At 43.1% G+C, this 14286-nt stretch overlaps 1 protein-coding gene across 5 annotated transcripts in view; it reads right to left on the reverse strand.

The window, feature by feature from the left end:
* Window positions 1-1057: 1057 nt before the first annotated feature.
* Window positions 1058-14286, reverse strand: part of THOC5 (THO complex subunit 5) — a 99671-nt gene continuing 86442 nt past the window's right edge. For 3 of the 5 annotated variants that reach the window (XM_069760030.1, XM_069760040.1, XM_069760035.1), the window contains 2 exons: window positions 8516-8706; window positions 1058-1370 (listed from right to left, as the gene is read on the reverse strand). In XM_069760030.1, coding sequence (XP_069616131.1) covers window positions 1307-1370; window positions 8516-8706 — 255 coding nt within the window. In that variant the 3' untranslated portion in view covers window positions 1058-1306. The remainder of the gene's footprint in view (window positions 1371-8515; window positions 8707-14286) is intronic. The other 2 variants (XM_069760049.1, XM_069760046.1) reach the window with 1 other exon arrangement.

Consider the following 14286-nt stretch of genomic DNA (forward strand, 5'->3'; position numbering starts at 1 on the left):
ATATACATTTTTATAACAGGTATCTGACCTCTGCACAGATGTATTGGGTATACATATTCCTGAGAAGGAAGGAATCCAGTACAACCATCCAAAGTTAAAATCCAGTTTATTCACAAGCCATTAAAAACAAGGATCCAAGGAAAGTGTATAAAACCTGACGTGTTTCCTGCATGACTAAGGGGACCTGAGTTGCACCAGGTTTTATGCGGTTTCTTTGGATTCATGTTTTTAATAGCTTGTGAATAAACTGGATTTTAATATTGGTAGGTCGTGCTGGATTTCCTCCTCCTCTTCATGGCTGTGCCTCATGGGCAGAAACTGCACCCTCGACATATATTTCCATCCTGGACATTTATTACTTCACAGTGTGGTGAGCACCATTCATTTTCCCTATACATATTCCTATTCATGCTTTCTAGATTTCATACTCACTGTCACGCTGCAGCTATGCAGGTAACTGCAACTTCCACTAGATGGCAATAGAGTGGAAGGATATTAACAAGTCTGCAAGAGCAGGCCTGCAGTGCTGCAGTGAATATACCACCAGGTGGCAGCAGAATAGTCAGAACCTAGACCGTCACACAGTACAAAAGGAAAAAACAAGCACAGAGTCAGTGGAGAGCCAAAGGGTCAAATCCAGACAAAAGACAGGAGTACCAGGGACCAGAGGCAAAGTCGAGTCAGAGTCAAAGTGGAGTCAAACACCGGGAAATCCAACAGCAATCAGGAACACTAAGGCAGGACGGGCAGGGAAGGAGGAATAGACACGTGCTAGGTCAGAAAGTGCAGCAGAACCAATCAGGGTACTACCACAGTCAGATACACACACCGTAGGCAGAAAATATAACTGACACCTGCCAGGATGCAGTGGAGCTAAATAGCAAACCTGAACCCAGAATGAGGCAGAGCAAAGTTAACCCTTGACATGATCAGTCTGGGAAAAGAGCAGACAGGACTCAAAATCTGGACTGGATCAAGACACACGTTTTAGTAAGCGATTTAAGGATGTCTAGAGTGAGAACGGATGAACTTACAAAACAAAGACTTCACGCTGTACTACATAAGTCAGAATTTTATTTTTGGCTGAAAGTACAAAATAATTGGAAGAAAAGTTAACATTTTCTGGGAGAATCATTGTAATTTCTAAATGGCTCTGCATTCCATCCATTCGCCAAAATTGCAATATTAAAATAATTCCCAAATTGACTTGTTTAGTCCATTATTTCACACTATTATACCAAATGCTTTCAATAATGTGCTGCTGGGAGGGAAACTTAAGCATAATAAAAACTGGGATGAATTCGTTTCAGCGGTGGCTGAAAAATCCTTGTGGATAATTATACTTGAAAGGCTTCATACGGCTCGGTCCCCTGTGGCAAACAAAAGAGAATAAAATGTAAATGAAAATGAAGCTCTAAGAATACAGAATTAAATCCCATTCGAGAAATAAGGGCTTCATTACTTTGTTTTTATTAGTGTTACAGGTCAGTTGCAGAAGGCTGCATTACAGTCAGAACACTCAAACCCCTCCATTTATGAAACTAGACTTTGATCACCGTAGAACCCTAATGGTATTTTAGATCTAAGAAAAATTAATAGTAACACTGTAGTAATTCCCCCTGAATAATTACATATCTTCCATTTTTGCTACACAGATCGCTCAACAAGCCGTTTATAGGGTGCCGACTCTTTCCTAAGACCCCAGAGATCTGCTTTAACAAGTATCAATCCTATAAAGTGATACTCTAGGATAAAAGCACCGCACACTTTTTATTGGAATCATTCGATGCCGAAGTACTGCACAGACAAAATGGGTATTTTAATAAATCTTACCAACCAAGTATAAATTAAACTTTAGTAGTGGAGAATGTAATTAAAGTGATTTTTTTTTATTTTTATAAAAATGTTTTGAATAAGAAAATCAATTTAAATTGATGATTTAACATTAATAAAGATATTACAGCACCACTCCAGCGCTTTTGTGTTATATTTTTATTGCAGTACTGGAGTGGTGCTAGTAATCTAAGGTCCCTGCACTTGGTCTCCAGCAGTATGTTGGAGCGAGTCAGAAAACGCTTTTTTAAAACAATTCTATGAGAGCCTGGTTCTGGCTCTCATAGCCTTGCCCAGAGAGTTTGTGACAGTTAGCTTTAAAATTCTGGTCAGTCAAAAGATGCAGCCACAAGATGGTAGCAGAGGACTGGAGTGGTGCTGGATAGGGCTAAAGACTGCAGCTGGTGAATAGAATACTGGGTGCAGGGACGGTACTGTTAGAAGCACCACTCCAGTGGTGAAATAAAAAAAAACAAAAACACTAGAGTGGTGCTTTAACCCATTAACAACCAGAAGTATTTTTGGTTTTGCATTTATTTTTTTTGTTTCCAAACTTCCCAGAGCCATAACACTTATTTTTTGTCAATATGGCCATGTGAGGGCTTGTTTTTTGCGGTACGAGTTCTACTTTTGAACACCACCATTGGTTTTACCATATTGTGTACTGGAAAACGGGGAAAAAAATCCAAGTGCGGTGAAATTGCAAAAAAAGTGCAATCTCACAGTTTTGTGTTTTTTTTTTGTTTTTTTTTTTTTAACCATGTTCACTAAATGCTAAAACTGACCTGCCAAAATGATTATCCGGGTCATTACGAGCTCAGACACCAAACATGTCTAGGTTTTTTTTATTTTTTATTTAAGTGGCGGAAAAAAAAAAAATCCACCATTTTACGATACCCGTAGCGTCCCCATATTTCGTGATCTCCAGTTGGGTGATGGCTAGTAATGAGCGAGTGTACTCATGGCTAGTAATGAGCGAGTGTACTCATTGCTCAGGTGGTCTCTGAGTATTTGTTACTGCTCGGAGATTTAGTTTTCCTTGCCTCAGCTGCATGATTTATAGCCGATAGACAGCTTGAATACATGTGGGGATTCCCTAGCAACCTCCACATGTACTCAGGCTGGCTAGCAGCTGTAAATCATGCAGCTGAATCAACAAAAACTAAATCTCCGAGCAGTTACAAATACTCGGAGATCACCCGAGCGTGCTCGGGAAAACCCGAGCAACGAACATACTTGCTCATCAATGGTATCTGAGTCATTCCATCTTCGGCATTGAATCCTGCATATATCTATATATGTAAACAGATCATTCATTCTCTGAGCTGAAATATCCTGCATGTCTATTGCTCCAGTCCCTGACAGCAAGCAGCTTGAATGGTAAACAGATCATTCATTCTCGGAGCTGAAATATCCTGCATGTCTATTGCTCCAGTCCCTGACAGCAAGCAGCTTGAATGGTATCTGAGTCATTCCATCTTCGGCATTGAATCCTGCATATATCTATATATGTTAGTCATCCTATTATGCATTTTTTGTGTTTATAGATATTTAATCTGACTTTGCATGTCCTTACTCAGCGAGATCACATAACTGTTTCAAAGTGGTCTATGATCCATGTAGACCTGGACATTTGTTTATCTGATCACTACATTTATTGTGTCCTGTTGTCTCAACTGAGTTTGATTGATTGCTAACGAGCTTTAACACAAAAAAAAAAAAAAAAAAAAATAGGAAGATCTAAGGGCTAGCCTTCTATAAATGTAGACTTAGCTTGGGGAAGCATTCATGCAGGGGTGCATTCGTGCACTTGTATTCGTGTATTTTTATTCAAAGTACTTTTTTTTCTAAGTACTCGGCAGTTATAACATGGCAGTTAGACAGGGCAGGAGACAGGTAAGACAATCTAAATCTATTCACTTGAAACAACACAAATACTCACCATATTTATTTGCATATTCTATATCCTGGCTGCTGCATTCACTCACATTCACCGCCCTTGCATTAACTCTCTACACTCCATCCATATCGGCCCCTCTGTCCTTGCCTCTCCTATGTATAGCACTCATGCTCTGTTCACATTGCTTAGCAGCGCAGATCCATTCAGTCCCACCATCCAACACAAGAGACGCTCTCACAAATCACTTAACCATCTGCTCACTCTTTCGATCCTCCTCCTCCTAGTTGCTGGAGACATCTCTCCAAACCCCGGCCCCCCATGTTATAGCCAGTCAAACCTCCCAATTGCTACACCCAGAAACCCCTCTAACCTTATTAATATTCCCTGCATGCCTTCTGTCTCTTTGAATTGTGCCCTTTGGAATTCTCGCTCTGTGTGTAATAAACTCTCCTTCATTCATGACTTCTTCCTTTCTAATTCTCTTAATCTCCTGGCTCTTACTGAAACCTGGATCCAGCAGTCAGACACCACTGCTGCTGCTGCTCTTTCATATGGTGCACTACACTTTTCTCATACCCCAAGATCGGACAACAGAGCAGGTGGAGGCGTTGGTCTGCTCCTTTCACCAAAATGTACTTTCCAAGTTATCCCCCAAGTACCCTCACTTGTCTTCCCTTCCTTTGAGGTCCATGTGGTCAGACTCTACGTCCCCTTCTCCATGCGAGTGGTGGTGGTGTATCGTCCTCCCGGCCCCTCTCATCAGTTCCTGGATCACTTTGCCACCTGGCTTCCACACTTTCTTTCCTGTGACACCCCCACCCTTATCATGGGTGATTTCAACATCCCTATTGCCTCTCCCCTCTCCCCATCTGCTTCTCACCTTTTGGCTCTAACCTCCTCTTTCGGCCTCTCGCAGCATACTAACTCGCCAACACATGAAGATGGAAACTCCCTTGACTTGGTCTTCTCCCGGCTTTGCTCAGTGGATGATTTCACAAACTCCCCTCTCCCACTCTCTGACCACCACCTTCTTTCATTCTCTATCAAGAACTGCCATCCCGCTCAGGTCACCCCCACTTTCCACACTTATAGAAACATACAGGCCATTAACACCCAGGAACTTATGAAGAACTTGCAGTCCTCATTGGCCCCAATCTCCTCCATCTCATGTCCTGATTCTGCTCTGAAGCATTACAATGAAACCCTGCAAAGTGCCCTGGATGAAGCTGCTCCTCCTATACATAAAACAACTCGGCACAGACGGCAACAACCGTGGCACACGCTGCAAACACGTTTCCTGCAGCGGTGCTCCAGGTGCGCAGAACGTCTGTGGAGAAAATCTAATCTACCCGAAGATTTCATCCATTATAAGTTCATGCTAAAGACATACAATTCTGCCCTTCACCTCTCCAAACAAACCTACTTCAACACCCTCATCACCTCCCTGTCCAATAACCCTAAACGTCTCTTTGACACGTTCCAGTCCCTACTCAACCCAAGAGCGCAGGCCCCAACCACGGATCTCCGTGCTGACGATCTGGCCAATTACTTCAAAGAAAAAATTGACCATATTCGACAGGAAATCATCTCCCAATCTCTTCATACCATGCACTGTCCTCCCTCCCCCACTGCATCTAGTTCACTCTCTGACTTTGAACCAGTTACAGAAGAAGAAGTAAGCAGGCTCCTTGCATCTTCTCGCCCGACCACTTGCACCAGTGACCCCATTCCGTCACATTTCCTCCAGTCCCTTTCCCCGGCTGTCACCTCTCACCTAACAAAAATATTCAACCTTTCCCTCACTTCCGGTATTTTTCCCTCCTCATTTAAGCATGCCATCATACATCCATTACTTAAAAAACCATCCCTCGACCAAAACTGTGCCGCTAATTATAGACCTGTCTCTAATCTTCCCTTCATCTCTAAACTCCTCGAACGCCTGGTCCACTCCCGTCTTACCCGCTATCTCTCAGATAACTCTCTTCTCGACCCTCTTCAATCTGGTTTCCGCTCTTTACACTCTACTGAAACTGCCCTCACTAAAGTCTCTAATGACCTACTAACAGCTAAATCTAATGGTCACTACTCCATGCTAATTCTCTTGGATCTCTCTGCAGCATTTGATACTGTGGATCATCAGCTCCTCCTCACTATGCTCCGCTCCATCGGCCTCAAGGACACCGTTCTCTCCTGGTTCTCCTCCTATCTCTCTGACCGATCCTTCACTGTATGTTTCGCTGGTTCCTCCTCCTCTCACCTTCCCCTTACTGTTGGGGTTCCTCAAGGATCAGTCCTAGGCCCCCTCCTCTTCTCTTTGTATACTGCCCCTATTGGACAAACAATCAGTAGATTTGGCTTCCAGTACCATCTCTATGCTGACGACACCCAACTATACACTTCTTCTCCTGATCTCACGCCTGCCTTATTAGAAAACACCAGTGATTGTCTTACCGCTGTCTCTAGCATCATGTCCTCCCTCTATCTGAAACTAAACCTGTCAAAAACTGAACTCCTCGTGTTCTCTCCCTCTACTAACCTACCTTTGCCTGACATTGCCATCTCCGTTTGCGGTTCCACCATTACTCCAAAGCAACATGCCCGCTGCCTTGGGGTCATCCTTGATTCTGACCTTTCATTCACCCCCCACATCCGATCACTGGCTCGCTCTTCTTACCTGCATCTCAAAAACATTTCTAGAATTCGCCCTTTTCTTACTTTCGACTCTGCAAAAACTCTTACTGTTTCACTTATTCATTCTCGTCTGGACTATTGTAACTCTCTACTAATCGGCCTCCCTCTTACCAAACTCTCCCCGCTCCAATCTGTCCTGAATGCTGCTGCCAGGATCATATTCCTCACCAACCGTTACACCGATGCCTCTACCTTGTGCCAGTCATTACACTGGTTACCCATCCACTCAAGAATCCAGTACAAAACTACTACCCTCATCCACAAAGCACTCCATGGCTCAGCACCACCCTACATCTCCTCTCTGGTCTCAGTCTACCACCCTACCCGTGCCCTCCGCTCCGCTGATGACCTCAGGTTAGCATCCTCAATAATCAGAACCTCGCACTCCCGTCTCCAAGACTTTACACGTGCTGCGCCGATTCTTTGGAATGCACTACCTAGGATAATACGATTAATCCCCAATCCCCACAGTTTTAAGCGTGCCCTAAAAACTCATTTGTTCAGACTGGCCTACCGCCTCAATGCATTAACCTAACGATCCCTGTGTGGCCTATATTAAAAAAAAAAAAAAAAAAAATTAATTAACTGGTTCATGCAGCTTTACATGAACACCCAAGCCTTACACTATGGCTGGTCCGAATAACTATAGCAATTGTTACCATCCACCTCTCGTGTCTCCCCTTTTCTTCATAGTTTGTAAGCTTACGAGCAGGGCCCTCACTCCTCTTGATATCTGTTTTGAACTGTATTTCTGTTATGCTGTAATGTCTATTGTATGTACAAGTCCCCTCTATAATTTGTAAAGCGCTGCGGAATATGTTGGCGCTATATAAATAAAAATTATTATTATTATTATTATTATCATTAGTGATGGCTTATTTTTTTGTGCTCTGAGTTGACATTTTTATTGATACCATTTTGGTGCAGATACGATCTTTTGATCACCCCGGCAAAACGGGGTGATTTGAACTTTTATATTTTTTTCTCTTTTTAACCCATTATCTACTAATGTCCTTTTTTTGGGACGCCTAATCTTTAGCTTCTAGCAACTAAGATTTTAAAATTTTTATAATTAGGTCCAATTTTTTGTGTTGTGTTTGTAAAACGAATGTTTTCAAAATAGGAAATCATGTCATTGTTAATTGAATATTGGGACGCCCTTTTCTGAAAAATCCGTACTTGTAAAAATTTTAATTTGGCAAGTAATGGGTTAATATTTTAAAATTTTTCTTTTGGCATTCTTCAATAGTCTCTATGGGAGACTAGAAGCTGCCATAATCCGATCGGCTCTGCTCCATACAGGCGATAATCAGATCGCCTGTATGTTGCAGAAATACTCACTTACTATGAGCGCCGGCCACCGAGGTAACCCCCACATGTACTCAGGCTGGCTAGTAGCCGTAAATCATTCAGCTGCCTGGATGAGAACTAAATCTCTCAGCAGTCATAAATACTCGGAGGTCACCCAAGCGTGCTCGGGAAAACCCGAGCAAGGAGTATACTCGTTCATCACTAATGCCAACCCATCGGTGACCCATGATCACGTGACATCACTAAACAGCTGACATGTGCCGGAAAAGATGTGGGCTCACATCAAAGGGAGAGTTGGACATCGACGTACTATTACACCCGATGTCGGAAAGGGGTTAAAGAAGCACTCAAAGTTTTTATCCTCTCAATACATTGTAGTAATCATACGATTTTAGCACTGTGTAATTGCAATTGCTCATTTTGTCCTTCTATACAGTTATTTATTCCATTTTCCTTCTAAGATCTATGTAGAAACAGGAGGTAAATTTTCCCTGCATGACTCATAAATCACTGCAGAAGTCCCTGGCAAGGAAGGGGGAGGAGTGGAGCAGCTGGGTCAGGAGTTGAAGAGGGGAATGATTTAGACAGGGAGAAGGAACTTCCTGTTTTTACATAGAGCAGAGAAAAGAAGAATTAACTGGGTAGAAAGACAAAATGAGCAATTGTAAGTGCACAGTGCTGTATAGTATGATGACTGCAATATATTAAGAGGATATAAACTTTGATGGGAGTGCCTTTTTAAAAGAATATATTGATGCAGTACTTCTCTTGCATAGATACCTTACTAAACGAAGACAGATCTTCTCTGGAGGAAATTCATGTGGACCCTCCACACTGTTATCATGGCATTCAGTCTCTAAATAGACGTCCAATAACATGCACAATCGTTGCAGCTGATTTGTTAGCAGCTGAAACCCTGGGGAAAAGCCGCCGAGTTCCTTGTAGTGGACATTGATTTCACTTTCCATAACCTTTGAAGAACAGAATAATCAGACACCATTACAGATAAATAGCTACTAGACACATACACCTCAAAGAAAATAACGGAAACACTTGGAGTTACATTGTGTTATCTAAGTCAATCAAACTTCTGTGAAATCAACCTGTCCAGTTATGAAGCAACACTGATTGTGAATCAATTTCCCCTGCTGTTGTGCAAATGGAACAGACAACTAGTAGAAATTCTAAGCAATTAGCAAGACAACCCATTTAAAGGAGTGGTTCTGCATGTGGTGACCACAGACCATTTCTCTGTTCTGATCCTTTCTGGCTGGGTTTTGGTCACTTTTGCACTTTGTCATTGCTCTCACCCCTAGAGGTACAGTAGCATGAGGCGGTGTCGACAACACACAGAAGTTGCTTAGGTAGTGCAGCTCATCCAGTGTCCAGAGCATGGAGCAGGTACCAGGGGACAGGCAAGTACAACAGGAGATGTAAGAGGGCAACAACCCAGCAGCAGGACTGCCACCTCCTCCTGTGTGCAAGGAGTAGCAGTGCCAGAGCCCTGTAAAATGACTTTCAGCAGGCAACTAACATCCATGCATCTGCTCAAACGGTCAGAAACAGAATCCATGAAGGTGGTATGAGGGCCCGACGTCCACAAGTGGGTGTTGTGCTAACAGCCCGACACCGTGCAGAGTGATTGACATTTGCCAGAGAACACCAAGATTAGCAGATTCGACACTGGCGCCCTCTGCTCTTCACAGATGAGAGCAGGTTCACACTGAGCACATGTGACAGAGTATGGAGACTTTGTGGAGAACATTCTGCTGCCTGGAACATCCTCCAGCATGACTGGTTTGGCGGTCGGTCAGTAATGGTGTGGGGAGACATCCCTCCATGTGCTGGCCAGAGTTACTCTGACTGCCATTAGGTACCGGGATGAGATCCTCAAACCCATTGTGAGACCATATTCAGGTGCACTGGGCCCTGGGATCCTTGTGATGCATGACCATGCTAGGCCTCATAAGGCTGAAGTGTGTCAGCAGTTCCTGCATGATGAAAGCATTGATAGTACGGACTGGCCCGCCTGTTCCCTAGACCTGAATCCAAACGAACACATCTGGGACATCATGTCTCATTCCATCCACCAACACTGTCCAGGAGTTGACTTATGCTTTAACCCCTTAATGACAAAAGGTATTTTTGTTTTTGAATTTACGTTTTTTTGCTCCCCTTCTTCCCAGAGTCATAGAGAGGGCTTGTTTTTTGCAGGACGAGTTGTACTTTTGAACGACACCATTGGTTTTAACACATTGTGTACTGGAAAACAGGAAAAAAAAATTCCAAGTGCGGTGAAGTTGCAACAAAAAGGGCAATTCAGATTTTTTTTTTACATGTTCACCAAATGCTAAAACTGACCTGCCATTATGATTCTCCAAGTCATTACGAGTTCATAGACACCAAACATGTCTAGGTTCTTTTTTATTTAAGTGGTGAAAAAAAAAAAAAAAATTCCGAGATCTGTAGCATCACCATTATTCATGATCTTGGGCTGGGTGAGAGTTTATTTTTTGCGTGCCGAGCTGACATTTTTATTGATACTTTTTTGGTGTAGATACGATCTTTTGATATTGAACTGAATTTCATTGCAATGTAGCGGCAATCAAAAAAAAACATAATTCTGATGTTTTGAATTTTTTTCTCATTACGCCGTTTAGCAATCGGGTTAATTCTTTTTCTATGTTGATAGATCGGGCGATTCTGAACACGGCGATACCAAATGTGTGTATCTTTGATTTTTAATATGGTGAAAGGGGGGTGATTTGAACTTTTATATTTTATTTATTTTTTATATTTAAAAATGTTTATTTTTTTTTCTTTTTACCATTGGTATACTTCAATAATCTCCATGGGAAACTAAAAGATGCACTTGTCCAATCTGCTCTGCTACACAGACAATGATCAGATGTATTTTTTTATTGATAGAATGTTGTACTGCCAATATCAGATTGACACAAAGAATGACTAATGTGACTTTTTAAGCACAGTGAAACATTTTTTTCTAAATACAACTCTCACAAAAATTAACAACCATACCCTCATATGGCTAATTGACTTCAAGGGATTGTCTGCTCTAAAACTGCAAGTCTGCACTCACTGACTGCAGACTTGTGAATCCTCATATCGAGTGCACTGTGCTGAATTCTCTCAGTGCAAGCGATATGAAGATTCACAAGTCTGCCATCACAGAGAATGACTGCAAACTTGTAATTTGAGACTTGACATTAACCCATTCCCGACATGCGCCATACTAGTACTGGTCGGCGCTCATAGCAAGTGAGCATGTCTGCTACACACTGGCAATCTGATCATTGCCTGTATGAAGCAGAAGAGAATCAAAGTAGTGTAGCTTCTAGTCTCCCATTGAGACTATCGAAGAATGCAAAAAGTAGAAAAAAAAAGTTTTTAAAAATTTAAAAAAAAAAAAAAGTTTAAATCACCCCCCCTTTTGCCCCATTCAAAATAAAAACAAAACAAAAAATATAGTTCTTACCGATAACGGTATTTCTCTGAGCCCATGACGGCACCACGGAGAGAGGGGATCCGCCCACCAAGGACAGGAAACCTACGGATAAAAAGGCGGTACCACTCTCCTGCATCAGTTGTTTTACATAGAGAACGATGGGAGACTACTAAACATTTGTTAAATTTTAACTGTTTATCATAACTAGATACCGCGTGACTATTAACACTATGAGTAGACTATGGCACTATTTTGATGTGCGCACCCACAAGTGAAGGGAGGGAATGTACGGGTGCCGTCATGGGCTCAGAGAAATACCGTTATCGGTAAGAACTATATTTTTCTCTGATCGCCCATGACGGCACCACGGAGAGAATTGCATAGATAGTGCATTCAGGGAGGGACCACCGCCTCCAGAACCCTTTTACCGAAAGTAAGGTCTGAAGAGGAGATTAGGTCCAATCTATAGTGCCTATAGAATGTGGATGGTGAGGACCAGGTAGCAGCTCTACATATCTGGTCTATGGAAGCTCCGGCCTTCTCCGCCCAGGAAGTCGCTACTGCTCTTGTTGAGTGAGCCTTAACCTCCCCGGGAACGGACATCCCACTTGCGGAGTATGATAGACTGATGGCGTCTGTGATCCATCTTGCTATGGTGGCTTTAGATGCTTTTTTCCCCTTCCGGGGACCCTGAAAACACACAAACAGAGAGGAATCCTCCCTACTCTCTCTAGTGACTTCTATGTAGTGTAAGAGACATCTTCTCACATCTAGTGAATGTAATGTTTGTTCCTCCTTATTTTTAGGATTGGGACAGAAGGAGGGGAGAGATATCTCTTGAGACCTGTGAAATTTTGAAGCCACTTTTGGGAGATATGCTGGGTCTGTTTTTAAAATGACCCTATTCTCTAGGAATTGTGTGTAGGGAGGGTTAGCTGAGAGAGCCTGTAAATCGCTAACCCTGCGGGCCGAAGTGAGGGCGATTAATAGAGCTATTTTGAGGGATAGATTTTTTATTGTAGATTCGTGTAATGGCTCAAATGGAGAATTAGTCAGGGCTTTAAGGACCAAGTTTAAGTCCCATTGAGGAACAACTTTTACTGGAAGAGGCCTTGATCTTCCTGCCGCCCTGATGAATCTAGCGACCCACCTATTTGAGGCTAAATCAAAATTGAATAGGGCTCCCAAAGCTGCCACGTGAACTTTTAGGGTGTTAGTGGCTAAACCCATCTCCAACCCGTTTTGTAGGAACTCTAATATGGAATTAAGGGGAATTTCTTTCCCTATTTTTGCACCTGATGATGACAGAAACTTTTTCCATATCTTGCCATACTGTCTTGTTGTAACAGGCTTCCTACTTTGTAACAGAGTTGAGATCAAGCCCGGAGAGAACCCCCTGCTTTCTAGTAATTTCCTTTCAAGAGCCAAGCTGCCAAGTGCAAGTTCTTGACCTGCGGATGACAGACTGGGCCCTGTGACAACAGATCTTGGAGGTCTGGTAATACCCAAGGGTCTGATATTGATAACTTCCTCATCCATGAGAACCAAGGCCTCTTCGGCCAGAACGGGGCAATTAAGATGACCAGCGCCCCGTCCTCCCGAATCTTCCTCAGCACTGCTGGAATCAGAATAAGAGGAGGGAAGGCATAGACCAGATGGTGACCCCAAGATATCAGGAAGGCGTCCACAGCTACTGGGTTCCCCAGGGGAGATAGGGAGCAAAAGGAGGTTACTTTTTTGTTTAGATGACTCGCAAAGAGATCTATTTTGGGAACGCCCCATCTTTCTGTGATCTGGGTTAATATCGCCTGATTTAGTTCCCATTCCCCCTGTTTTAGACTGGACCGGCTGAGGAAGTCTGCTTTGTAGTTGTCCACTCCCCTTATGTGTAAGCTTGTTAGGGATAAGAGGTTGCTCTCGGCTATTTGCAGGATTGAATTGGTCACCTCCATTAGATTTTTGGAACGGGTGCCCCCCTGGTGATTTATGTAAGATACTACCACCCGATTGTCCGACATTACTCTTACATGGTGAGAGTGAAGGACCCCCAAGAATTCCTGAAGGGCAAATTTTACTGCAAGGAGCTCCTTCATGTTGGAGGATTTGTTGACTGTGGATGGAGACCAAGTGCCCTGGGTTACTAGGTCGCCCAGATGAGCCCCCCACCCTGAAGGGCTTGCATCCGTAGTCAGGACTTTCGAGATCTGAATTACCCACGGGACTCCCTGGGAAAGATTTTTCTGCGATCTCCACCATGTCAGAGAGTGATTTGTGCGAGGAGATAGAGATAACTGCCCTCCTAAATTCTCTCCTAGATGGATTTGCTCCGACAATATCTGCCATTGAAGTTCTCTTGAATGTAATTGGGCCCACTGGACTGCAGGGATGCAAGAGGTCATAGAGCCTAAGAGGGACATGGCCTGACGGAGTGTTATGGAGGGGAGAGATTGGGTTCTCGAAACTAAACTTTTTAGTTTTTGTATCTTGTACTCCGGGAGACGACATTCCATCTTTTTGGAGTCTAGAGTGAGACCCAGGTACTCCTGGACCTGAGAAGGCATTAGTCTGGACTTTCCCATGTTTATTAGCCAGCCTAATTCCTTCAGAGAATGCATCACTATTGCCAGTTGATCCTCGCAATGTTGCGGGGAGGAGCCTATCACCAAGAAATCGTCCAGATATGGAACGATTAGGGTATTTTCTTCTCTGAGGTGAGCCATTACCTCCGCTATCAGCTTTGTAAAAACTCTCGGAGCTATGGCAAGACCAAATGGTAGAGCTGAAAACTGGAAGTGTTTTAGGACTCCCCTGATGTGAACTGCCATCCTGAGGAATCTCTGGTGATCCTTGTGTATTGGGACGTGATAATATGCGTCCTTTAAGTCCAGGACCACCATGAAGCATTGGGGAAACAACATCTTGATAGATGACTATCGTTTCCATCTTGAATGCTTGAACCTCCAGGAAATCGTTTAATTTCTTTAGATTTATAATAGTCCTGAAGGAACCGTCTGGTTTCTTCCTCAGGAATAGAGGGGAATAGTACCCTTGCCCTCTTTCTTGTGGGGGAACTTCCAGGAGTACA

Source organism: Ranitomeya imitator, chromosome 1 (genome assembly GCF_032444005.1).
Source record: "Ranitomeya imitator isolate aRanImi1 chromosome 1, aRanImi1.pri, whole genome shotgun sequence".
Lineage (NCBI taxonomy): Eukaryota > Metazoa > Chordata > Amphibia > Anura > Dendrobatidae > Ranitomeya > Ranitomeya imitator.